Source organism: Bos indicus, chromosome 6 (assembly GCF_029378745.1).
Source record: "Bos indicus isolate NIAB-ARS_2022 breed Sahiwal x Tharparkar chromosome 6, NIAB-ARS_B.indTharparkar_mat_pri_1.0, whole genome shotgun sequence".
Lineage (NCBI taxonomy): Eukaryota > Metazoa > Chordata > Mammalia > Artiodactyla > Bovidae > Bos > Bos indicus.
The window spans coordinates 102401412-102427529 of record NC_091765.1 but is presented as its reverse complement, the minus strand read 5'-3'; the positions used below and the strand labels follow the sequence as shown (position 1 = coordinate 102427529).

At 42.7% G+C, this 26118-nt stretch overlaps 1 protein-coding gene and 1 pseudogene across 2 annotated transcripts in view; both read left to right on the top strand.

Moving 5' to 3' along the window:
- Positions 1-2304: 2304 nt before the first annotated feature.
- The window catches only part of SLC10A6 (solute carrier family 10 member 6), a 34139-nt gene continuing 10325 nt past the window's right edge, over positions 2305-26118 (top strand). For both annotated transcript variants that reach the window (XM_070791745.1, XM_019963061.2), the window contains exons 1-4: positions 2305-2705; positions 16431-16549; positions 18104-18192; positions 21259-21434. In XM_070791745.1, coding sequence (XP_070647846.1) covers positions 2305-2705; positions 16431-16549; positions 18104-18192; positions 21259-21434 — 785 coding nt within the window. The remainder of the gene's footprint in view (positions 2706-16430; positions 16550-18103; positions 18193-21258; positions 21435-26118) is intronic.
- Positions 12501-14125, top strand: LOC109559955 (disks large-associated protein 4 pseudogene; annotated as a pseudogene).

Sequence of the window (26118 nt, the reverse complement as noted above, 5' to 3'; positions counted from 1 at the left end):
AGCATCTGCCTGCAATGCGGGAGACCCGGGTTCGATCCCTGTGTTGGGAAGATCTCCTGGAGAAGGAAATGGCAACCCACTCCAGTACTCTTGCCTGGAGAATCCATGGATGGAGGAGCCTGGTAGGCTACAGTCCATGGGGTCTCAAAGAGTTGGACACGACTGAGTGGCTTCACTTTCACTTTCTTACTAAATAAAGTTTAAAAATGTTTTGCTTCACCAGACACAGCCACATAAGTGCAAGTAACCTAGCATGTCTCTGTCACTTTATTGTTGAGTCGCTCAGTTGTGTCCGACTCTTTGGTGACCCCATGGACTGCAGCCCACCAGGCTCCTCTGTCCTTGGGGTTTCCCAGGCAAGAATACTGGAGTGGGTTTCCATTTCCTCTTCCAGGGGATCTTCCTGACCCAGGGATTGAACTTGCATTTCCTGCTTGGCAGGTGGATTCTTTCCATTGAGCCACCTGGGAAACCCCCTGTCACTTAGTCGGTCCTCAAAAAAATGTTAATTCTTTCCTTCCTCCATTCCGCTTCAGCTTGACCACACCTTAACATCTTTCAGCTGAGAACACCAGCTTTCCAGAGACCTAACCCACTCCTAAATATCCATTTCTCTGCTTGTGAGTGAAAGTCACTCAGTCGTGTCCAACTCTTTGCTATCCCATGGACTATACAGTCCATGGAATTCTCCAGGCCAGAATGATGGAGTGGGTGGGCAGCCTTTCCCTTTTCCAGGGGATCTTCCCAACCCAGGGATCAAACCCAGGTCTCCCTCATTGCAGGCAGATTCTTTACCAGCTGAGCCACAAGGGAAGCCCATTTCTTTGCTTGACTCTGAATAAACACAATGCAGATGGTTCTGGATTGTCTCCTGACAAGCTCACCAAGCTTGCTGTAGATGTTAGCTTGTTCTTGGGCATAAAACAAGACCTGTGAATGGCCTCCAGCAAGGTTCTCCCTTCAGAGCTGCTTTTGGGGTGTAGGTTGCCTGAGTGAGTTTATACTTCCTGCAAATAGATTTCATTTCACGTTTGTATTCAGCTTGTTTTTGTATACAGCAAGCATGCCCAGAACATTTTGTCATGGAAAGTAATTTGCTAATCTAGAAATAAACAATGCAGAGCTAGTGTCACTCTGAAGACACGTGGGACCATTTATAAAGTGTTCCCTGTCCTCAGCCTCTGTGCCACAAATATACTTCCTGCTTTCAGTGAGAAAGGGTGTGGTGTCTGCTGTTTTGGAGCCTTAGTTTCATGGGACCGTTCTTTTCTCGCCTGGTTTTGCCAACAAAACATGTGATTGTGTGGTTAAGACACACAGAGAGGCCCCAGGCCGTTGCGGTCACAGGCTGACCTCGGACTCTTGTCTCGAGCCTTCCCCAGACAAGCTCTTTATCACATTTCATTGCTGAATTCCCAGACCTCACCTCAAGACCCAGGGGTGGGGCTTCTCAAAGCCGACTCTATTCTCCGAAGGAGAGTGACATTTCCCTTGAATTATTTTGGGTTCAGATCAGAAATGAGTTTCCACATGTTTCACGAGACCCACCGGGTGCTTAACACCGTATTACTCTCAGCGGCGTTTAACCATTGGTTTTAGACACGCATTCTAGTAGAAACAGAAAGAAGAAAAAGTGACTAATTCCAAAGCTCTCTTGAAATGATCCTTATTCCCTCCTGACATTTCTTAAACTGGCCTTCTTTTGTTTTAATTTCTTCAACAGCAAGTGAAAGTGTTAGTCACTCTGTTGTGTCCGCCTCTTTGTGACTCCATGGACTGTAGCCCGCCAGGCTCCTCTATGCTCCTCATAGAATTCTCTAGGCTGAAGTATTTTGCTCATGCTACGAGGTGTGGCTTTGGCTTAGCTGCCTTTGTTTTTTTTTTCTTTTCCCCCAGAGTTAGCCTTTCTCTCTGCAAAACATTGCATCCTGGCTCTTGGAAATCCCCGCTGAATCTGGAGGAATTATGTCTTGCCAACCAGCCTGCTTTCCTGGAACCCAGTGTGATTGTTGACAGCACACCGGTTGCTCCACTTGACAGTCAGTTTGCTTGTCTCATTTCACGTGAATGTTCACTGGTAAGTATCCGTAAATGTGGAAAGCCTTCCTTTCCACAGTTTATTATGTTTCTTGGCCATGATAATTACTTTTATAATACCACTTGTGAATAAATTGACCAAATTAGGATGAATCACCTGGCTGGCCCTTGGCTCCTGGAATGATCCTCCACGTGTGACTTGGTGACATTATTAAAAATACAGCAGGATAGACCTGCCCAGGCATTACAGCAGGAGGTTCATTTGTGATGCTGCCTTATGGAGATAAGGAGATGAGAGCAAATTGTTCCAGCGGCTTGGCCTGCCCGGCCAACAGTTCGGAGGAGGAGCTGCCGGAGGGGCTGAAGGCGTTCGGGAACCTGGACCTCGTATTCACAGTGGTGTCGGCCCTGATGATCGGCCTGCTGATGTTCTCCTTGGGATGCTCTGTGGAGGTCCAGAAGCTCTGGGGACACATCAGGAGACCCTGGGGCATCGCTGTGGGAATGCTCTGCCAGTTTGGGCTCATGCCTCTCATCGCCTACCTCCTGATCATCAGCTTCTCCCTGAAGCCACTCCAAGCTATAGCTGTCCTCATCATGGGGTGTTGCCCAGGGGGAACTGTCTCAAACATTTTCACCTTCTGGGTGGATGGAGATATGGATCTCAGGTAAGTTATATGAGGGAAGCTCAGCTGTCTTCCCCTGCCTGGGGTGGGTGTTGGAGGCTTGCACGGTTGTGTTAAACACTCTGCCAATCTAGATAGAGTTTCCAGTGGGAAACATTTTACAGAGATTGTTCAGTCCCAGAAGGACTTTCATCTTTTTTACCCCCTTGATTTTTGGCCACACCACACAGCATGTGGGATCTTAGTTCCCAGACCTGAGATCGAACCCATACCTCCTGCAGTGGAAGTGGGGAGTCTAAGCCCTTAAACCACCAGGGAAGTCCCCAGGACTTTCCTTTTTGAACTTAAAATTAACTTTGCTGTGACTGTCCTCTGTTTTACTGGCAACTTTTCTGAGTTATTCTTTTCAGAGTAAAGGGGCTGGGCTCATACACAGTAGTGAAGTCATGTCTCCGCCTCACCCAGTGGCCCTTCCTAGGCGTGAACTCATTCTCACCCACACTGATGGCTTTAACAACAGTCCTAATTTCACAATAGGCTCAGACTCCCAAGAAGCTAAGGATAGTTGGTTGCTATTGTAGTGGGGGTGATGGTGGTGTCCGCACAAGCAGAATGAGGGCCTCGTGACCCTAATGAGCACCTACTTTATGAGATCAGTATTTTGGGGGATTGGATAAGGGTGCTTCAGGGGTATCCTGCTTTAAGAGGCCTGTTGAGTTGACTTGCGGAGTAACACAAAGACTTTTATGACTAAAGCTTTTTTGTGGCTTTGCAGATGCTTAGCATTCACTACTAGAATCTCATTCCTTTCATTTTGGTCAATGACCCTGATCCCAGTTACAGTGTAGCTGAAAACCCGTGGGGAGACATCAGGCTTTATCATTCATTTACATTTTAATGAAAATGAATTAATCACATATATTTTGGAGTACTTGTTCCGATGAGGGGAAAAAAAGGGCATTTGAGGAAAGGATGGAATCACAATTATAAAAATGAAAGGGCTACAAAGCAGTGGTCGTTCTAGAATCTTTGCTTACTTATGAACAAGCTGTTTCACCTTTTGCCCCGGGAAAGACCTACTTATAAATTTAAATCTTTGTTCGGTGTGTATGCCATTTAGTTGAAATTTAGTATACAATGAATGAATGAATCAGGTGGTGACTTTGCTGGGAGTTGACGTTAGTGAGTCAGCTGCAGCTATGGGTTTCTAGTTTCCTGCATGTGCTCAATGTTTAGCATATGGAACTTATTTCACCTATAAATTTTAATGGGTTCATGCCAAGCAGACCAATAATTAATTTTCATATGGTTATGTTTTTAGTTACCCACTTATCAAAGATTTAAAATGAATCACTTGCCTCGCTCATTTAAACCCTCCCCCCTCAATGTGCACTGCTAATTGAAATTCAATAAAGCTGACATTAACATAATAATTGGAAAATGATAAATATTCTTTACACAAAGTTTATATAACAGTGATAACTTCCAGGGACTGCAAGTTTTGGGCAAGAAAAAGGACACATATTTATTAAGTACCCTGAACAGGCACAGGACTGATGCTTTCACGAATGCTCTTTCTCTTCTTTTTTTGGCCCTCAAAACAACCTTGTAAATGACCGTTTATAATTCTGAATTTTATGGCTGAGAAAATTGTGTCTCAGATTGGTTAAGTAGATTGCCAAATGCTACACATTGAATATGGCAAAATTCAGATTTAAAGTCACAGCTGTTTCTCATCAGTCTGCAATTTGGGCACTTTTTTCAATGCTGTTTATTAGCACAACTAGATCTTCTGAGTATGAGCATAAATCTTTAAAAAATTTTTTTATTGAAGTATAGTTCCTTTACAATGTTGTGTTAGTTTCTGCTGTACAGCAAAGTGAGTCAGCTATATGTTTACCTAAATCACCACTTTTTCGAATTTCCTTCCCATTTAGGCCACTTAGAGCACTTTAGGTCATTTAGAGCATTGAGTAGTGTTCCCTGTGCTCTACAGTTCATTCTCTTTAGTTATCTATTTTATACATCGTAGTGTATATTAATCCCAATCTCCCAATCCGTCCTAAACCCCCTTCTTTCCTGCTTGGTGTCTGTACCTTTGTTTGCTACATCTGTGTCTCTATGTCTGCTTTGCAAACATGTTCACCTATACTCAGAGAAGGCAGTGGCACCCCACTCCAGTACTCTTGCCTGGAAAATCCCATGGATGGAGGAGCCTGGTGGCTGCAGTCCGTGGGGTCGCAAAGCGTCGGACACGACTGAGCGACTTCCCTTTCACCTGTACTATTTTGCTAAATTCCACATATGTGTGTTAATACAGTATTTGTTTTTTCTCTTTCCAACTTACTTCACTCTGTGTGACTGTCTCTAGGTCCATCCATCTCTCTGCAAATGGCACAATTTTGTTCCTTTTTGTGGCTGAGTAGTACTCTTGCCTGGAAAATCCCATGGATGGAGGAGCCTAGTAGGCTGCAGTCCATGGGGTCGCTAAGAGTCAGACACGACTGAGCGACTTCACTTTCACTTTTCACTTTCATGCATTGGAGAAGGAAATGGCAACCCACTCCAGTGTTCTTGCCTGGAGAATCCCAGGGACGGGGGAGCCTGGTGGGCTGCCGTCTCTGGGGTCACACAGAGTCGGACATGACTGAAGTGACTTAGCAGCTTAGCAGCAGTATTCCATAGTATATATGTACCACATCTTCTTTATCCATTCCTCTGTTGATGGACATTTAGGTAGGAGCATACATCTTTAAACAGTGTTCTTAAATACCTCTGGGAAAGAGAACATTTATCTTCATCTCTTATTAGCCAACATTATAATAAAAGCACCAATAATAGGAAGTCTGTAAAATGTAATGTTCATTTTACTTTGCTTAATTAGCTTTTAACTTCGGTCAAATTAACCTATAAGCCTCATTTGTAAAATGGGGTTAAAATTACCTATTCCCCATGAGACTGTATTTTAAGCAGGAAATATATATGCAGGGTGCCAGGGACATAGTAGGTACACAGTAAATATTAGCTACTTTCCCCTTTTTCTTATAAAATTTTGATTTCAAGCCTCACAAACAAAAAAACAAAACAAAAATCAAGTAAAAAAATTTAAATCAAAGAAATGAAATTTTTAAATGGGGACTAAATACTAGATTTTCAAAAGCTTATAGATACAAGAGTAAGAAATCTTAATTTTCTGTAAAAATTATAAATTGGAAGCTCAGTATTATTGACTGAAACAGTATCCAAGTTCATTGCTTTTCTTACTTGACTACCAACAAAAATAACTTTTAACAAAACTCAGTAGACAATCATTGATAGGAATTCTGTTTTTCATACTGGATGAAATCTAAGAGCATTTAGTCTAGCATCTGGTAGCTCAGATGGTAAAGAATCCATCTGCAATGAAGGAGACCCAGGTTTGATCCCTCGGTTGGGAAGATCCTTTGGAGAAGAGCATGGCTACACCTTCCAGTCTTCTTGTCTGGAGAAGTCCGTGGACAGAGGAGCCTGGTGGCTGAAGTCCGGGAGGTTGCAGAGTCAGACACAACTGAGTTTCTGTATTCTGAGTGTCTGATGCTGACCGCAGTCCTCTTCCCAGTCACCTGGGCTCATCATCTTGGCAGTCCCCTGTGACTCTGTCCATGCTTCTCTTCCTCCGTTCAGTCCTGTGGCTCGTACTGTAGCCCAGCCTCTTGGCGTCACACAGAGCTTGGCTTCCCATCTCTCCACTGTCATCACCTCTATTCAGGCCCCACAGTTCCTTTCTTGGCCAGTTGCAGCACCTTCACAATGTACTCTCTGCCTTCCATCATGGTTTTGTAGTAAGTGGTTAAGATATGTTAAGAATGTACTCATGCCTCCATCATGGTTTTGTAGTAAGTGGTTAAGATAGGCTCTGAGATTTGACTGCTTGTCTTTATATCCTGACTTGGGACCTCTTTTTTATAACTAGAAATCATAGTAGTTCCTTTGTGGTATTGTGAGGAGAAAAGGAATATATACATATAAAGGCTTTTCAACACCTGCTAAATTGAATAGAACCTAATTCAAGTCTAATGGACTTCTGTAGGTTTATTTCCCATTAACCCCTTAAGCATAGCTGGTCTGTAGTAAGAATGGACTACTAATTGTTCTTTAAACATATCCCACACATAAAAAATTTTTTTTAAATTTATTTATTTAGCTGTGCCTGGTCCTTTTGCAGCACGTGGAATCTTTAGTTGCAGCATTTGGGATCCATTTCTCCAGTTCAGTTCAGTAGCTCAGTCGTGTCTGACTCTGTGACCCCATGAACCGCAGGACTCCAGGCCTCCCTGTCCATCACCAACTCCCAGAGTTTACCCAAACTCTGGGTAAACTCAATGTCCATTGAGTCGGTGATGCCATCCAACCAGCTCATCCTCTGTCGTCCCCTTCTCCTCCTGCCCTCAATCTTTCCCAGCATCAGGGTCTTTTCAAATGAGTCAGCTCTTTGCATCAGGTGGCCAAAGAACTGGAGTTTCAGCTTCAACATCAGTCCTACCAATGAACACCCAGGACTGATCTCCATTAGGATGGACTGGTTGGATCTCCTTGCAGTCCAAGGGACTCTCAAGAGTCTTCTCCAACACCACAGTTCAAAAGCATCAATTCTTCGGCGCTCAGCTTTCTTTATAGTCCAACTCTCATATCCATACATGACCACTGGAAAACCCTTAGCCTTGACTAGATGTACCTTTGTTGGCAAAGTAATGTCTCTGCTTTTTAATATGCTGTCTATGTTGGTCATAACTTTTCTTCTAGTTCTCCAACCCGGGATTGAATCTGGGCCCCCTACGTTGGGAGCTTGAAGTCCTAGTCACTTACTAACTTGGTCATCTTGGCAGGTCATGTAAATTTTGTATGCTTTAATTTCATCAGGGAAGCCCACTTCTAAAATAGGGAAAAACATAAGCTACCTCACTGGTTGTTGCCTGGATTGAATGAGGCAATACACACACACACACACACACATATATATGTATAAATATAAAGTTATTATTATTATTATATAGGTTAGGCAAAAGAGCACTGTGTCAGAGGTCTGTGTTTTAGGTCCTGTGTCTTTGAGCAATTTGCCTTTCTGGATTGTTTCCTCATTTGTGAAAGTAATGGGTTAGACTCTCTCAGGTCCCTTTTTCTTTTCTTTTCATTGTAGTTTATTGCAGGATATTGAATATAGTTCCCTTTCTATACAGTAGAACCTTGGTGACCCATTCTATATATAATAGTTTGCATCAGCTAATCCCTAACTCCCAATCCGGCCCTTCCCTGCTGCCTCCCCCTTGGCAGCCACAGGTCTGTTCTCCGTGTCTGTGACTTGGCTTCTGTTTCGTAGGTAAATTCGTGTCATATGAGGTCCTTTTTTCCATTGTGGTAAACATAAATAACATAGCAGTTACCGTTTTAAGTGTACAGGCAGTGGCGTTAAGTACATTCAGGATATTACAGGATCTGTTCCCCAACCGGGGACTGAATCTGGCTCCTGGCATCAAGAGCCTGGGATCCTAGCCACTAGGCTACCTGGGAACTCTAGTTTGATAACTTTTGATGTAGGAAATCTGTCCTTCCCTGAGGACGTGTTTTTGTCCTTAGCAGCAAAGAAAGAATTCTGGGCACTCATGGTGGTAGAGCCTGAGAGAGTCAGCGGCCAATTTTGACTTTAAAGAAGTTCTTGATCCTTCAGCAGAGACCCTGAAAATAGGACTTCAGATTCTTCAGGTCTGCTTAACAGGGCCTGGTGGAGAACTGAAGAGGAGAGAGACAGAACTGAGACTGAATCCATGTGACTTAGTGTAAGTTTCTGTCTATAACTCTACATACTTTAGTATTTTTTTTCCTAATGAAAATAATACCCACACATAGAATTGTTTTATAGATGAAAAGAGGGAAATGTATGTAATGAAGTCTGATACTTAGCATGTGGTACTCAATAAATGCTGATTACTCTTCTTGAGGAGCAGCAGACAGGAGTAATGTTTATATTTGGGGATGAAAAACCTGGCCTGGAACCTATCTCTAGGGCCAAGTCTATTGATCTGATCTTATAGTATATTCCATGTCCATCTGGCTAGCTAGATAATTTTATGTGTTTGTTTTTTTTTTTCAGTGGGAGAGCAAATGTATTTTTTCACAGTTTTGAGTGTCAACGTTCCAGAGTTTATTGGTTTCAAGCTAAAAACCATTGAATAATTTAAACCCATTGCAAAATAGTATACCCATGGACACTACACTTTAGTATAATGCACAGATATGTAATTTCCATGTTTTAAAGGAGGTTCAGGGTTTACCTGTTTGTCCAGACCTGTCGAGTCTGTCTCATTATTCTCTATAATGGTTTGTGGATGGTGATGCTATTCTGCTTAGTGCAAGCAGATTCTTGTTATACTGCAGTCAGATTTTGCCAACAGTTTTCCTCGGTGAGTAGCTGAGAGACCCAGTTGGCCACATCCTCTGTTTATGCTGCACTGGAATTTCATGGCAGTAAAGCAAAAGGTGTGACTGTCCATCGCATTCATGCACACTTGCTGTGTGCTTTTCCAAGCTTTGTTGGTATTTGTAATTGTTGGCAGAGCACCAGGGTCACGGATGGCCATCCATCCTTGACCATTACTGTGCGTGTGATGGGCATGAGTTGTGTAAAGGGTGGAAATCGTCACCCGTGTGATCAAGGGTACAGAATGAGTCTGATAGAATCTCACAGTTTGCTTCCCACAGTCATTAATCCTACATTTTTGGTGCGTGCGTCATGCTCAGGCTCTTCAGTCGTGTCTGACTCTGCGACCCCATGGACGGTAGCCCACCAGGCTCCTCGGTCCATGGGATTCTCCAGGCAAAAGTGCTGGAGTGGGTTGCCATTCCCTTCTCCAGGGGATCTTCCTGACCCAGGGATGGAACCTGTGTCTCCTGCCTTACAGACAGATTGTTTACCCACCACACCCCCTGGGAAACCCTACCTTTCTGGGATTTGATCCAAAGCCATACAGGTGGAAAATGCTATGCTAGTTCTCCAGAAGTTCAAGATCAAAGCGATGTAGTATCGACTTCCTTTCAGCATGTGGTGGTATGAGGAGCCAGAAATGAAGCACTGTCATAGACTAGGAATTAGGAAGTGTCCCAGACACCCTCTTCATGGATACAGAGATTTGAAAGCTCTGGCAAACTGCTTTTCTTCCTTAATTTGCTCTTCAGTTAGGAAGAATACTTTGCCCAACTCAAACATTCATTGTTTTTGTATTTTATTTTATTAGTTTATTTAGGCTGTGCTGGGTCTTCATTGCTGCAGAGGTTTTTCTCTAGTTGCGGCAAGTGGGGCTACTCTAATTGCAGAGCACAGGCTTCTCACTGTGCTGGCTTGTTGTGGCAAACGGGCCCTAGGGCAAAGATCCCGAGGGCTGTGACTAAGACCCAGCACAGCCAAGTAAATAAAAGAAGACAATAGATCAGTTTCATACCTTATACAATATAAAATATAAATTTTAGATGAGCTGAAAACATAAATGTAAAATATAAACCTATGAAAAAGTAAAAAGTGGGGGCAATATTTGAAAAACCTCAGGAGAAGGGGGGATCTCTAATAAAACAGGGAACTCAGAAGCCGGGGGGGAAAATGGACAGATTTGACTACCTCTGTGTTCATTATTTATTGTGGCAAAAGTCATAAGCATAGTTAAAATATACGCTTGGAAAAATGTTTGTATTACATTTGATGATATGAAATCAACTCTGAATATTCATTGGAAAGACTGATGCTGAAGCTGAAGCTCCAGTACTTTGGCCACCTGATGCAAAGAGCCGACTCATTGAAAGAGTTATGCTGGGAAAGATTGAAGGCAAAAGGAGAAGAGGGCAGCAGAGGATGAGATGGTTAGACAGCATCGCTGACTCAATGGACATGAATCTGGGCAAACTCAGGGAAATAGAGTAGGACCAGGAAGCCTGATGTACTGCAGTCCATGGGGTCACAAAGAGTCGAACATGGCTTAGTGACTGAACACCAACAACCCTACTTTTAAAATAGCTCCTGCAAGTTGAGAAAAGAAAAATCGGACAAGCAAGGCTGTTGTAAGGGCGTTTCCAAGAGGCTAGTAAACATTGGAAAGCACAACCTCGTACAGAATCAGATGTATAACAAAAGAAGAGTGAGATGCATTATTCAGTGTTCTCATGGGAAGTAAAAGGGATCACCTCCAGTGTAGGGAAGATAGTGAAATATAATAAAATTTTTTGAAAGTAATCTGGTAGTATCTATTAAAATGAAAAACAGGCTTTTGACATAGCGATTCAACTTTGGAGAATCTATTCTACAGAAGGAAAAGAATTATTCAAGTGAAATATGTGTAAGAATGCTTATTATAACATTGTTTATAACAGAAGAAAACTCAAAGCAATTTTTCATCATTAATGGAGTAATTGAGGAAATTTTGGCATATTTATGTTGAAGTTCTTTTGAAAAAAAAAATGAGTTTCTTATATCTATTGTCCTGAAAATGACTGTGATATTAAGTGGAAAAGAACGCAAAAGCAACCAAGCTACAGAGTAAGTTGTATTGTGTGATTGCTCTAAAAAGAAAAAAGAATAAACCTTTATTCAATGAACAAGCAACCATGAAACAGGAATGTTTAAATATAAACAGAGAGGAGAAGGATGATATATACAAATACTTGTGAATTACCTAACTCTAGTTTTCTTAAAGGGTCATCAGTGAGCCAAATATTTGATGGTGCATCTTTGGGTTAGATTCCCAGGTGGGGGATTGTTGAATCAAAGGGTAAACACATGTGTAATTTTGCTTGCTGTTGTTATTCAGTTGCTAAGTTGTATCCAACTCTTTGCAACCCCAGAACTACAGCATGCCAGGCTTCTCTGTGCTTCACTATTTCCCGGAGTTTGTTTAAACTCATGTCCGTTGAGTCAGTGATGCCATCCAACCATCTCATCCTCTGTCCCCTTCTCCTCGTGCCCTCAATCTTTCCCAGCATCAGGGTCTTTTCCAATGAGTCAGCTCTTTGCAGGTGGCCAAAGTTTTGCTAGATGTTGCCAAACTCCTTCCAGGTTTTGCACCATTTTGCATTTTTACTGGCAATGATTGAGAGTATAGAAGGAGTATTGTTTTCGCCATGCCTCATGGCATGTGGGATCTTAGTTCCCTGACCAGAGCTTGAACCCGGGCCCCCTGCATTAGAAGCATGGAGTCATAACCACTGAACCATCAGGAAAGTTCCCAGAAGGAGTATTTTTAATATCACTGAAGTATAATGATTGCTGCTTTTCTGGAAGTATAAGCATTCTTCTGATTGTTGTTCAGCCACCCAGTGGTGTCCAACTCTTTGTGACCCCATGGACTGCAGCACTCCAGGCCTGCCTGTCCCTCACCATCTTCTGGAGTTTGCTCAAGTTCATGTCCATTGCATCGGTGATGCCATCCAGCTATCTCATCCTCTGGTTCCCTCTTCTCCTTCTGCCTTCAATCTTTCTCAGCATCAGGGTCTTTTCCAATGGAGTTTGCAGCAGGTGACCAAAGTATTGGAGCTTCAGCATCCTTCTGATGAGTATTCAGGGTTGATTTCCTTTAAGATGGACTGGTTTGATCTCTTTGCTCTCTCTCTCTCTCAAGAGTCTTCTCCAGCACCACGGTTCAAAAGCATCGATTCTTCGGCACTATGCCTTCTTTACCATCTGGCTCTCACAACTGTTATTTTGATAGAAAATGTCAAAGTCATCACAGGCAGATTATTTTATAGGCAGGGTACTTAATTAAATGGAAACATTGGTGATTCATAGTATGGGGAGGAATGATGGTTGACCTGCTGGCCTGATCAAGTGCTGAGGACATCTCTGTCACACTCCAGAGCAGCACCGAGTCTGCCCAGGATACCTACCTGGACAGCCAGGACCACAAGAGCGAAGTGACGAGCCAGTCTGACCTGAGCAACTCCTCGGACAGCCTGGACAGCAGTACCTGCCCACCCAGCGTGACACGGGGCGGTGTTACCCCAGCCCCCGAGGCCCCCGAGCCACCCACAAAACATGCAGCTCTGAAGAGCGAACAAGGGACCCTGACCAGCTCTGAATCCCACCCCGAGGCCATCCCCAAAAGGAAACTGTCATCTATAGGAATACAAGTTGACTGCATTCAGCCAGTGCCAAACGAGGAGCCCAGTCCCGCTACCAAATTCCAATCCATCGGGGTTCAGGTAGAGGACGACTGGCGAAGCAGTGCCCCCTCTCACAGCATGTCCTCCCGACGGGACACCGACTCGGATACCCAGGATGCCAATGACTCAAGCTGTAAGTCCTCTGAGAAGAGCCTCCCAGACTGCACCCCGCACCCCAACTCCATCAGCATCGATGCCGGCCCCCGGCAGGCCCCCAAGATTGCCCAGATCAAGCGCAACCTCTCCTATGGAGACAACATCGACCCTGCCTTGGAGGCGTCCTCGCTGCCCCCGCCCGACCCCTGGCTGGAGACCTCCTCCAGCTCCCCGGCAGAGCCCGCGCAGCCCGGGGCCTGCCGCCGGGACGGCTACTGGTTCCTGAAGCTGCTCCAGGCAGAAACGGAACGGCTGGAGGGCTGGTGCTGCCAGATGGACAAGGAGACCAAAAACAACCTCTCTGAAGAAGATCTGCCAGCCCACCATCGACATTGTTTCCCAGGTGTGCAGACGTATCAGATCATCTCATGATCTCCTGTTTTCTCCCAGCACCCTCTGTCCCCGGCTGTGGTCTGGCCAAGTTGCTATCTAGGCCTGCTACCTAGCTGCTGTCCGGAGACTTCCCTTTTCATCACCTGAGACTGCCCGTAGCTACTTTCCTGCTTTTTGGATCATGTGGTCTTCTGCTTTCCTGGGTTTAGTCCTTCACTTTACTGGAACACACCTTCAGTTGGAGATAAATTTTTGGAAACCACCATGTCTTTTTTTGGACCTCATATAGTTTGGCTGAGTGTAAAGTTGAAAATAATAAATACCCATTATTTTTATATAAATGTAGATATATATATATAATATTAAATAAAATTGAAAATAATTTTCCCTTAGAACCTTAAAGAGGCTGTATTATACTTAGCTTCCATTACTTGTGCTTAAAAAAAAAAATAAAGTGTGGATTTCCCTGGTAAAAAAAAAAAAAGAAAATGTTAAAGTCATCACAGGCAGATTATTTTATAGGCAGGGTACTTAATTAAATGGAAACATTGGTGATTCATAGTATGGGGAGGAATGATGGTTGACTTGCTGGCCTGATCAAGTGCTGAGGACCCTTGCTTTCTCTGCAGCTGACCTTAGCCATGCAAAGGGTCTCCTCTCCTTCTCCTTGGTGGGGTGGGAGGTAAAGTAAGCCTCAGTCTCTCAGCCATCTGTACCACAGGTTAGGCATGTACTACATGCGAGGCAGGTTGCTCTGAGAACCTAAATAGTGAATATTAAAACATTCTCTGACTTTCGAGGGCTAGTGTTAAAGTGAACAAACTCTTGCTTTATCCCTGGTTTGTGTTGTATGATGTTTCCTGTGCCTCAATTAATCAGTAGAGCAGCCAGTATTCATGTCTATAGACAGTTTGTACATTCGTAAACAGATTGTATAATTTTCCTAGCAGTTTTAAAGATAAAGTATTTTGTTGACCTGAAGGATATCTCATTTCCATTTACCTTGCATCCATCCCAAGGCGCTTCAGTCGTGGCCAACTCTTTGCAACCTTACGGAATGTAGCCCATCAGGTTCCTCTGTCTGTGGGATTCTCCAAGGCAAGAATACTGGAGTGGGTTGCCATGCCCTCCTGCAGGGGATCTTCCCTACCCAGGAGTCAAACCCATGTCTCTGACGACTCCTGCATTGGCAGGCAGTTTCTTTTACCATAGGTGCCACCTGGGAGGCCCTGCCATTTGTCTTATTTCCCCTGACTTTGAGCTTCCCAGGTGATGCTGGTGGTAAGGAATCTGCCTGCCAGTGCAGGAGATGTAAGAGACATGGGTTCTATCCCTGAGTTGGGAAGATCCCCTGGAGGAGGGCATGGCAACCCACTCTAGTATTCTTGCCTGGAGAATCCCACAATCAGCCTGGCAGGCTACAGTCCATAGGGTCTCAAAGAGTCGGACGTGACTTAGCACAGTTCAGTTCAGTTCAGTTCAGTAGCTCAGTCGTGTCCCACTCTTTGTGACCCCATGAATTGCAGCACGCCAGGCCTCCCTGTCCATCACCAACTCCTGGAGTTCACTCAAACTCACATCCATCGAGTCAGTGATGCCACCCAGCCATCTCATCTTCTGTCTTCCCTTCTCCTCCTGCCCCCAATCCCTCCCAGCATCAGAGTCTTTTCCAATGAGTCAACTCTTTGCATGAGGTGGCCAAAGTATTGGAGTTTCAGCTTTAGCATCAGTCCTTCCAAAGAACACCCAGGACTGATCTCCTTTAGAATGGACTGGTTGGATCTCCTTGCAGTCCAAGGGACTCTCCAACACCACAGTTCAAAAGCATCAATTCTTCGGCACTCAGCCTTCTTCACAGTCCAACTCTCACATCCATACATGACTACTGGAAAAACCATAGCCTTGACTAGACGGACCTTTGTTGGTATGGTAATGTCTCTGCTTTTGAATATGCTATCTAGGTTGGTCATAACTTTCCTTCCAAGGAGTAAGCGTCTTTTAATTTCATGGCTGCAGTCACCATCTGCAGTGATTTTGGAGCCCCCCAAAATAAAGTCTGACACTGTTTCCACTGTTTCCCCATTTATTTGCCATGAAGTGATGGGACTGGATGCCATGATCTTCGTTTTCTGAATGTTGAGCTTTAAGCCAACTTTTTCACTCTCCTCTTTCACTTTCAAGAGGCTTTTTAGTTCCTCTTCACTTTCTGCCACACACCTCTAATTTTACTGATTCATTTTCTTGTTGATTTTATCACCCAGATAGGGACAAAATCCTATAGACAGAAACAGTAAGCCGGTGAGAAGACCATTGGTTAGAAGGAATAAGCAATCTCGAATATAGCCTGGCATCTTTTGGCTCCGTCCCTGTTTTTTGAAACATTATAAGACTTTAGGACCCAGATAAGACTTCTTGGCTCCCTCTCTGAATTGATATAAAAGTGGGAAAATTTGGACATCTTAAACCATAGATTAGAAAGTAGATTCCTGGTTGTCAGGGATGGAGGAAGAAAGGAATGGGGAGGGACTGCTAATAGGGTAGAGTTTCTTTTGGAGGTGATGAAAATATTCTGGAAATAGAATAGCATAGTCACATTTACTAAAAATACGTTTTTATTTTAATTGGCTATATTGGGTCTTAGTTGCGGCATGTGGGATCTATAGTTGTGACACGTGGGAACTGGTTCCTTGTCCAGGGATCAAACGTGGGGCCCGTGCATTGGGAGCTCAGTCTTAGCCGGTGGACCACCAGAGAATTCCCCACTATGGATACTTTAAAATGAAATCTTATTGCCTATGGGTTATGTATCAATAAAGAACTGTATAAGGAAAAAAATGAATCCTTACAGTGACTATCAGAACATTTAGGACAAGAAAATGTTCATAAAAAATGAACTAATTGATAGGTGATAAGAACTGCCGGAAATGTTTTTCTAGACCACAAATCTGCCATCATTTGTTGAATAATAAGACAGGAGGGAGTTTCAAGTAAATTACCTTACATCAAGTGTAAGAAGTTGTGCCCCAGAAGTTGTTTTGGTTAAGGATTAAATCCTTTATTTCAAAACCTCCCTTGTAAGCATGACTTTAATTTTACTTTCAGCATCAGTATGACAACCTGTTCCACAATGGCTGCCCTGGGAATGATGCCACTCTGCCTTTATCTCTACACCTTGTCCTGGAACCTCGAGCAGAATCTCACGATTCCATATCAGAACATAGGTCTGTATTGGGCTTGTGACGTGAAATAGTAATAGTGATGGTAATAATAGCAGCTGTTGTTTGGTATGTGTCTGCTTTATACAGGGGATTCTACATATGTCTAATTTAATTCTCCACATAACCCAACAGTATAGATTATATTACCAGTTCCATATCTTGTATTTTCAGAAATAGGTGAACTCACTTGACCAAGGTTGTGTACTGCTAAGTGCAGAACTTGATTTCTGACTCTGGAATCTGACTGCAAAGTCCCAGTTCTTAAGGCCTACAAGTGTTCAGTTTTGAAAATAAAGTCAGAAAACTCACTTATTAAAAACAAACAAACTCTCCTTATATAATCCACTGGAAAGTAGTTTGACTGCATCTCAGTGCCTCTTACGAGACCTTGGTTCCCCAGTTTCATCTGTCACGTGGCCTGTGAGCCTCGACTTCTTTACTGATCAACACAAACGATTCTTATGAACTGTTAAAGCATATCCACACATCACAACCACACCCACATCTCCTTCATCAGCTCCTTAAACTCTGTCCTTTTTTTAGAGAGCTCTGTGAACTTACTCAGCTTAGAGGAAAAACTTGGTGAGATGATATGTCTATCCTGGTTTGATCAGAGTCTTTGAAGAATTGTTAGAAACTGGTTATTGAACTCCAAAGTGTCAATCTGAAGTTTCAAGTTATCTCTTGGAGGGTGTACAACCCATGGCCCATAGTTCAAAACTATGAACAGAGCCACATCCGGGTAACAGCTGAAGCCCATTGAATTTGTAAAATTTGAGTGAAATCTTAACTTAGAAATCATAATTTTATATGCAACTTCTTCATGTTACTAAGAGATTTAATATATTCTGTTTTGATAATATATAATAATAGGCACTTGTATACAATTTAAGCCCCAAATATTATAAGCAACTTATATGGCTTTGGCTAGTATTTCAAGTGAGCAGATTTGGAATGTGGCACTGGAAAATGTCAGGGTATGGCTCCTGTTGGGCAAGTAGACCTCTGCTGTATGGAGCCTGCCTTCAATGTCTTCATTTACTTGTGTTCACTAAACGATGTATTGATGTGTTTCTCTACCTGCCTATGGGTTACCTGGTTACAAGTGAAAGTATGAGAACTTGCTTTGGTTTCTAAAACAGATGGTGTGTTTGTTTTGCAATAAGGATTCTTTGCAAAGCAAATCACTCATTGGCTTCAAATAGAGAAATAATAGCTGTAGTTGTAGAGTGGTGACCCCATACGTAGCAACCAAAGAATCTTGAAGACACAAAAGGGTCCATCTGTTTTCTCATCTTTACATTTTCAGTTGTCTCTAAAATCCCATGTGCTTGTTGAAGGATTCTGAGAGAAATATATGATGGCATTCAGTGCTATCATATACCCTTCAAAGACTGTCTTTCAAAGATTAAAATATTTTTTGGAGGTGGATGCAGAAATAAAATGTTGCTTTAATTAAAGTTTTTATCTAAGTGAAACAGACATAAATTGTTGAGGCCTGGGAGATAAGGGTAGAGAAAGGATACCTACGGTCTGACAGATGTTTCTTCTTTTCAGGAATCACCCTTGTGTGCCTGATCATTCCTGTGGCCTTTGGTATCTATGTGAATTATAGGTGGCCAAAACAATCCAAAATTATTCTTAAGGTAAGGAATTCCATGGGACATTTCAGACACTGAGACTTGACAAACGGATGTAGGCAATGACCAGAACAAACAGACCAGTAGAATACAGCCCACACCCAGCAATTTTCTTTACATGCCCTGCATTTTTGTATCCAGTCGCTCTATTTCCTCCAGTCTAAGGCTTGCCTTTTCACTTCCGTGAGCCCCTACGTTGAGGCTTATGACATCCTGCAAAGCATGGAACTTATGCTCCAAGGGCAGAAAAGCTTAGGCCTGCGTGTGGACAGAGAGCGCCCATTCGCTCACAAGGCTTCACATGGTGCCCTCCAGCGAAGGCTGCTCAGGGCTGCGTGCAGTGGGGCCCAGTGTTTAGGATGTGGCTGGTTTCCTGGAAGAGCAGGGAGCAGCGCTGTCTTTCAGAAGCATTCCTGGGGGAGCCTCTAAAGATGGAGTCGGTACACACAAGCAAGGACTTCTGACCACCCAAATCACTGTCAGAATGAAATCATCCAGAACGTGTTGAGGAATGATGGGAACTGGGACCTCTTGCCTCCTCTTGACTTTCCAGGGTTGTCTTTTTTTGTTGTAATTGAAGTATAGTTGATGTACAATGTTGTGTTAATTTCTGGTGTACAGCAGAATGACTCGGTTTTACATATATATATATATTCATTTTTGTATTCTTTTTCATTATGGATTATTCAAGGACATTAAATATAGTTCCTTAGGGTTGTTTTTAGTTTATTGGAGAAACAAACAAATGTCCTCGTTAAATGGCTGTTAAAAATTATCTGGCTTGAAAGAAGGCATTCTCAACAATGGTGTCCCTCCCCTAGGATTCCAAGTATGTATTGTTTTAGAAGATATATGCTTTTACCCTTTTAATATATGCTGCTTTCATGAAGATTTAAAAAATGTTTTAGTTATTTTTTGTATTTATAAAGAAAGAAACATTCAGAGCTAATTGGAATTTCGGCAAATGAAATCTCAGCTCCTTTTAGTTTGAGGATTATACCTTGGTTCAGCTTAAGCTTGGTGTTTGGCTGTACCTGGCAGAACATGCCACTCCATTCGCCTGCATGGATGCTGCTTCTCCACTTTGGTGTGAGACTGAACCACTCCCACCCTTCCTCCAGGCGGGTGGAGAATGAGAGAAGAGAGGTTGGGAGGCAGACAAATCAATTCCCAGGGAACTGGGGGAAGGATGAAATGGTATGTGTGTGGATTGGACATGGTGACTTTACTGTTGTTTCAGTAGGAGAAAATTTCCAGGGTGGCAGTGGGTGGTTATAATTTTGTTTACGAAACAACAGGAACGAGTCTGATCACGGGAACCTCTTCCTGTTTGTTTATTCTTGGTGTGGCACATGGGTTGCTCTCTAGTTGTGGCACACAGGCTCAGCAGTTGCCCTGTGGAATGCAGGATCTTAGTTCCCTGACAAGGGGGTCAAACCTGTGTCCCCTGCATTGGAAGGCAGATTCTTAGCCAATGGACCACCAGAGAAGTCCCCGGAACCTCTTACTTTTCAAGTACTTTATTTTGAATTACTTCCTTAAAAGAGTACCTACCAAAAAAAATAATGATTTTGGCATTTCCAAATCCTCTACTAGTTCATCAGTGTCATTGGAGAAATATTTCCTATATGTTTGTAAAGAGCAAATTCAAAACCCTTTGGCTATTCCGTAGGAGTTGTGGCAGAAAATATTTAACAATGTATATAACTATATTTTAGAGTATCTTCATTAAAATTAGGATACTTTAATCATCATTTTGGGATGTCTTCATTCTCTGTTCCTAGTCCTCTTTTAATTTTAGATCTGATTCATTTTCTTTTTTTTAATTTTAAATTTATTTATTTTTTAATTGAAGGATAATTACTTTATAGAATTGTGTTGGTTTCTGCCAGACATCAACATAGATCTGATTCATTTTCTGGATGAGTTGCTTTTGGTAAATTTTAAGCTCTGAGATCCCTCTCTTGGTAGAAAGTTCAGAGGCCTTAGCGTGTTGCAGCATCTTCGGTTAGGCGGAGGCCCAGTGTTTCCCTGATTTTGACCCCAGGACACACCTGAGGTACGCTGGGTTGTTTTTATTTTGCTTTGGTTCTCCACACCCCGAATCATTTGAAATCAAGGTTGATGCTGTCACTTGGTGAAGAGTTTGCTGTGTGCATGATGTGTGTGGGAACTTGCCAAGATCCTGATTTTCCGCCAATATTCTGGGTCTTGCTTCCTTTCTTGGAAAAAAATTTTGTTTAATTTTTAACTGTTGATCAACAAAAGTATGAGAGTATTCATTTGGGAGAGGATAGAGATCTCTGTCAGTACCTCTCATATTACATTAACATTAGCTCAGGCGGTCTAATGAAGCATTGGTAAATTTCATTTGGCGGAGAGAAGCACAGGAATCAATGGTGTAAAAAATCTCTGGCAGTTGAAGGGGTGGTGGGAAAACAGTGGTGGATGGTCGGCAGGGCAGATCTCAGACAACAGATTCCAGGGTGGGGTCCGAGAGGTTGTGTGCAGAGGAGCTTAGTTGTGTTATACTCTTTGTGACCCTATGGACTGTAGCCTGCCAGGCTCGTCTGTCCATGGAATTCTTCAGGCAAGAATACTGGAGTGGGTTGCCATTTCCTCCTCCAGGGGATCTTCCCAACCCAGGGATTGGGAAGACGTCTCTCATGTCTCCTGCATCGCAGGCAGATTCTTTACTGCTAGTGCCTCCAGGAAGCCCTGTGTGGAGGTGTTTGATGCTTATTAACAGATGTTCCCCTTATTTCACAAATGTGTCCTATCCATGAAAAATTTCACTACCCAATTCTTCTGGCAAAATCCTCCGCTTGAAAGGAAAAAGGTACCGGTCATAAAATAAGAAGACTTAGGTTTGTGTTGAGCTTCATCGAATTCTAGCTCCTCAGCTAAGTCACTTGACCACGTTGGACCTCTGTAAAATGACATAGGATTTGGTGGTTCTCTAAGTCCTCTCTTTTGTTCCTCTCTTCTAGGTTTCAAGGCTTTTAGAGCAGTGATGGGCTTTGCAAAAAGACCATGATGTTCACGCATACCTCTTTTATTGATTTCTCTTAGATCGGGGCCATTGCTGGTGGACTCCTCTTTTTGGTCGTCACAGGGGCTGGTATGGTGCTGATGAAAGAATTTTGGAATTCAGACATCATTCTTCTGATGATCAGTTTCATCTTTCCTTTGATTGGCCATGCCACAGGCTTTCTCCTGGCACTTCTTACCCACCAATCTTGGCAGAGGTACAGTTAAATTATCCATAAACTTTTATAAAGAGGACAAATTAAACACATTGCTGTTGGCAGACTTTGTTGCCTGTCTGTGTCTGGAAGCACAAAGAGTTTTGCCTTATAAAGTGGGTGGAACAGGACAACTCATCGTAAAGAGAGTGGAAGTGAAGTGAAGTCGCTCAGTCGTGTCCAACTTTTTGCGACCCCATGGACTGTAGCCTACAGGCTCCTCCGTCCATGGGATTTTCAAGGCATGAATACTGGAGTGGGTTGCCATTTCCTTCTCCAAAAGAGAGTGGAAAGATCATAGTAATTCTTCACATAAATGAAAAAGTGAAAGTGAAAGTCATTCAATTGTGTCCGACTCTTTGTGACCCCATGGACTATACAGTCCATGGAATTCGCCAGGCCAGAATACTGGAGTGGGTAGCCTTACCCTTCTCCAGGGGATCTTCCCAACCCAGGGATCATTCATTAATGGTGTCAATATGCCAATCCTAATTTCACAAATTATAACTTCCCATCAATTTGGCCTTGGTTTCAAACTACTTGTTGCAATCTGGACACACTTCTCTTCTTAGTCTGATAGTTTAAGAGGATGGGTGAGATGGTTTCACTAAATATAGAGATCATTCTAGAGGATGAGCAAGGATTCAAAGATTAAGCATTTATCTATTTGTGCCAAATTTTAAAAAAATGCTAATTATAAAGGGCAAGAGGAGATAGGACAAATTCAAGAAATACAATAGGAATTTATCTTAAATATTATCATTACAATGTGGGGTATATAATACCTAAATACTGTTGTTCTTGTTCAGTCACTAAGTCGTGTCTGACTCTTTGCAACCCCATAGACTGCACCAGGTCAGGCTTCCCTGTCCTCCACTATCTCCCAGAGTTTGCTCAAACTCATGTGCCATGAATCAGTGATGCCATTTAACCATCTCATCTTCTGTCATCTCCTCCTCCTGCCCTCAATCTTTCTCAGCATCAGGGTCTTTTCAAATGAGTCAGCTCTTCGCATCAGGTGTCAGGTGGCCAAAGTATTGGAGGTTCAGCTTTAACATCAGTCCTTCTAATGAATATTCAGGACTGATTTCCTTTAGGATGGACTGGTTGCATCTCCTTGCAGTCCAAGGGACTCTCAAGAGTCTTCTCCAGCACCACATTTCAAAAGCATCAGTACTTTGGCGCTCAGCTTTCTTTATAGTCCAGTTCTCACATCCATACATGACTAGTGGAAAAACCATAGCCTTGACTAGACAGACCTTTATTGACAAAGTAATATCTCTGCTTTTCAATATGCTGTCTAGGTTGGTCATAACATTCCTTCCAAGGAGTAAGTGTCTTTTAATTTCATGGCTGCAATCACCATCTGCAGTGATTTTGGAGCCCCCCAAAATAAAGTCTGACACTGTTTCCACTGTTTCCCCATCTATTTCCCATGAATTGATGGGACCGGATGCCATGGTCTTCGTTTTCTGAATGTTGAGCTTTAAGCCAACTTTTTCACTCTCCTCTTTCACTTTCATCAAGAGGCTTTTTAGTTCTTCTTTACTTTCTGCCATAAGGATGGTATCAGCTGCATATCTGAAGTTATTGATATTTATCCCGGCAATCTTGATTCCAGCCTGTGCTTCCTCCAGCCCAGTGTTTCTCATGATGTACTCTGCATAGAAGTTAAATAAGCAGGGTGACAATATACAGCCTTGACGAACTCCTTTTCCTATTTGGAACCAGTCTGATGTTCCATGTCCAGTTCTAACTGTTGCCTCCTGACCTGCATACAGGTTTCTCAAGAGGCAGATCAAGTGATCTGGTATTCCCATCTCTTTCAGAATTGTCCACAGTTTATTGTGATCCACACAGTCAAAGGCTTTGGCATAGTCAATAAAGCAGAAGTAGAGGTTTTTCTGGAGCTCTCTTGCTTTTTCGATGATCCAGCAGATGTTGGCAATTTGATGTCTGGTTCCTCTGCCTTTCCTAAAACCAGCTTGAACATCTGGAAGTTCACGGTTCACGTATTGCTGAAGCCTGGCTTGGAGAATTTTGAGCATTACTTTACTAGCATGTGAGATGAGTGCAATTGTGCAGTAGTTTGAGCATTCTTTGGCATTGCCTTTATTTGGGATTGGAATGAAAACTGACCTTTTCCAGTCCTGTGGCCACTGCTGAGTTTTCCAAATGTGCTGGCATATTGAGTGCAGCACTTTCACAACATCATCTTTCAGGATTTGAAATAGCTCAATTGGAATTCCATCACCTCCACTAGCTTTGTTCATAGTGATGCTTCCTAAGGTCCATTTGACTTCACATTCCAGGATGTCTGGCTCTAGTTGAGTGATCACACCATGGAGATTATCTGGGTCATGAAGATCTTTTTTGTACAGTTTTTCTGTGTATTCTTGCCACCTCTTCGTAATATCTTCTGCTTCTGTTAGGTCCATACCATTTCTGTCCTTTATTGAGCCCATCTTTGCATGAAATGTTCCTTTGGTATCTCTAATTTTCTTGAAGAGATCTCTAGTCTTTCCCATTTTATTATTTTCCTCTATTTCTTTGAATTGATTGCTGAGGAAGGCTTTCTTATCTCTTCTTGCTATTCTTTGGAACTCTGCATTCAGATGCTTATATCTTTCCTTTTCTCCTTTGCTTTTCGCTTCTCTTCTTTTCACGGCTATTTGTAAGGCCTCCCCAGACAACCATTTTGCTTTTTTGCATTTCTTTTCCATGGGGATGGTCTTGATCCCTGTCTCCTGTACAATGTCACGAATCTCAGTCTGTAGTTCATCAGGCACTGTATCTATCAGATCTAGTCCCTTAAATCTATTTCTCACTTCCACTGTATAGTCATAAGGCATTTGATTTAGGTCATACCTGAATGGTCTAGTGGTTTTCCCTACTTTCTTCAGTTTCAGTCTGAATTTGGCAATAAGGAGTTCACGATCTGAGCCACAGTCAGCTCCTGGTCTTGTTTTTGCTGACTGTATAGAGCTTCTCTATCTTTGGCTACAAAGAATATAATCAATCTGATTTTGGTGTTGACCATCTGGTGATGTCCATGTGTAGAGTCTTCTCTTGTGTGTTGGAAGAGGGTGTTTGTTATGACCAGTGCGTTCTCTTGGCAGAACTCTATTAGCCTTTGCCCTGCTTCATTCCGTACTCCAAGGCCAAATTTGCCTGTTACTCCAGGTGTTTCTTGACTTCCTACTTTTACGTTCCAGTCCCCTATAATGAAAAGGACATCTTTTCTGGGTGTTAGTTCTAGAAGGTCTTGTAGGTCTTCAAAGAACTGTTCAACTTCAGCTTCTTCAGTGATACTGCTCGGGGCATAGACTTGGATTACCGTGATACTGAATGGTTTGCCTTGGAAACGAACAGAGATCATTCTATTGTTTTTGAGATTGCATCCAAGTACTGCATTTCAGACTCTCTTGTTGACTGTGATGGCCACTCCATTTCTTCTAAGGGATTCCTGCCCACAGTAGTAGATACAATGGTCATCTGAGTTAAATTCACCCATTCCAGCCCATCTGAGTTCGCTGATTCCTAGAATGTCGATGTTCACTCTTGTCATCTCCTGTTTGACTACTTCCAATTTGCTTTGATTCATGAACCTGACATTCCAGGTCCCTGTGCAATATTTCTCTTTACAGCATCAAATCTTGCTTCTATCACCAGTCCCATCCACAAGTGGGATGTCCTTCCAATGATTATTCAGGGTTGTTTCCTTTAGGATTGACTGGTTTGATTGCCTTGCTGTCCAAGGGACTCTCAAGGGTCTTCTCTAGCACCACAATTTGAAAGCATCAGTTCTTCGGTGCTCAATCTTCTTTATGGTCCAAATATCACATCCATACACGACTACTGGAAAAACCATAGCCTTGACTAGATGGACCTTTGTTGGCAAAGTCACGTCTCTGATTTTTAATATGCTAAGTTTGTCATCACTTTCCTTCCAAGGAGCAAACGTCTTCTAATTTCATGCCTGCAGTTACTGTCCACAGTGATTTTGGAGCCAAAGAAAAGAAAATCTGTCACTTTTTCCACTTTTCCCCCTTCTATTTGCCACGAAGTGATGGGACCAGATGCCATGCTCTTAGTGTTTTGAATGTTGAGTTTTAAGCCGGCTTTTTCACTCTCCTCTTTCACCCTCATCAAGAGATCTTAGTTCCTCTTTACTTTTTGCCATTAGAGTGGTATCATTTGCATATCTGAAGTTGTTGAAATTTCTCCTGGCAATCATGATTCCAGCTTGTGATTCATCCAGTAGGCATTTCACATGATGTACTCTGCATGTAAGTTACATAAGCAGGGTGACAATATACAGGCTTGTCGTACTCCTTTCCCAACTTTGAACCATTTCATTGTTCCATATCTGGTCCTAACTGTTGCTTCTTGACCTACATACAGGTTTCTCAGGAGGCAGGTAAGGTGGTCTGGTATTCCCATCTCTTAAAGAATTTTCCAGTTGGTTGTGATCCACACAGTCAAAAATTTTAGTATAGTCAGTGAAACAGAAGTAGACGTTTTTTTCTGGAATGCTCTTGCTTTTTCTGTGATCCAGTGAATGTTGGCAAGTTGATCTCTGGCTCCTCTGCCTTTTCTGAATCCAGCTTGTACACCTGGAAGTTCTTGATTCATATACTACTGAAGCTGAGCTTGAAGGATTTTGAACATAACCTTGCCAGCATGT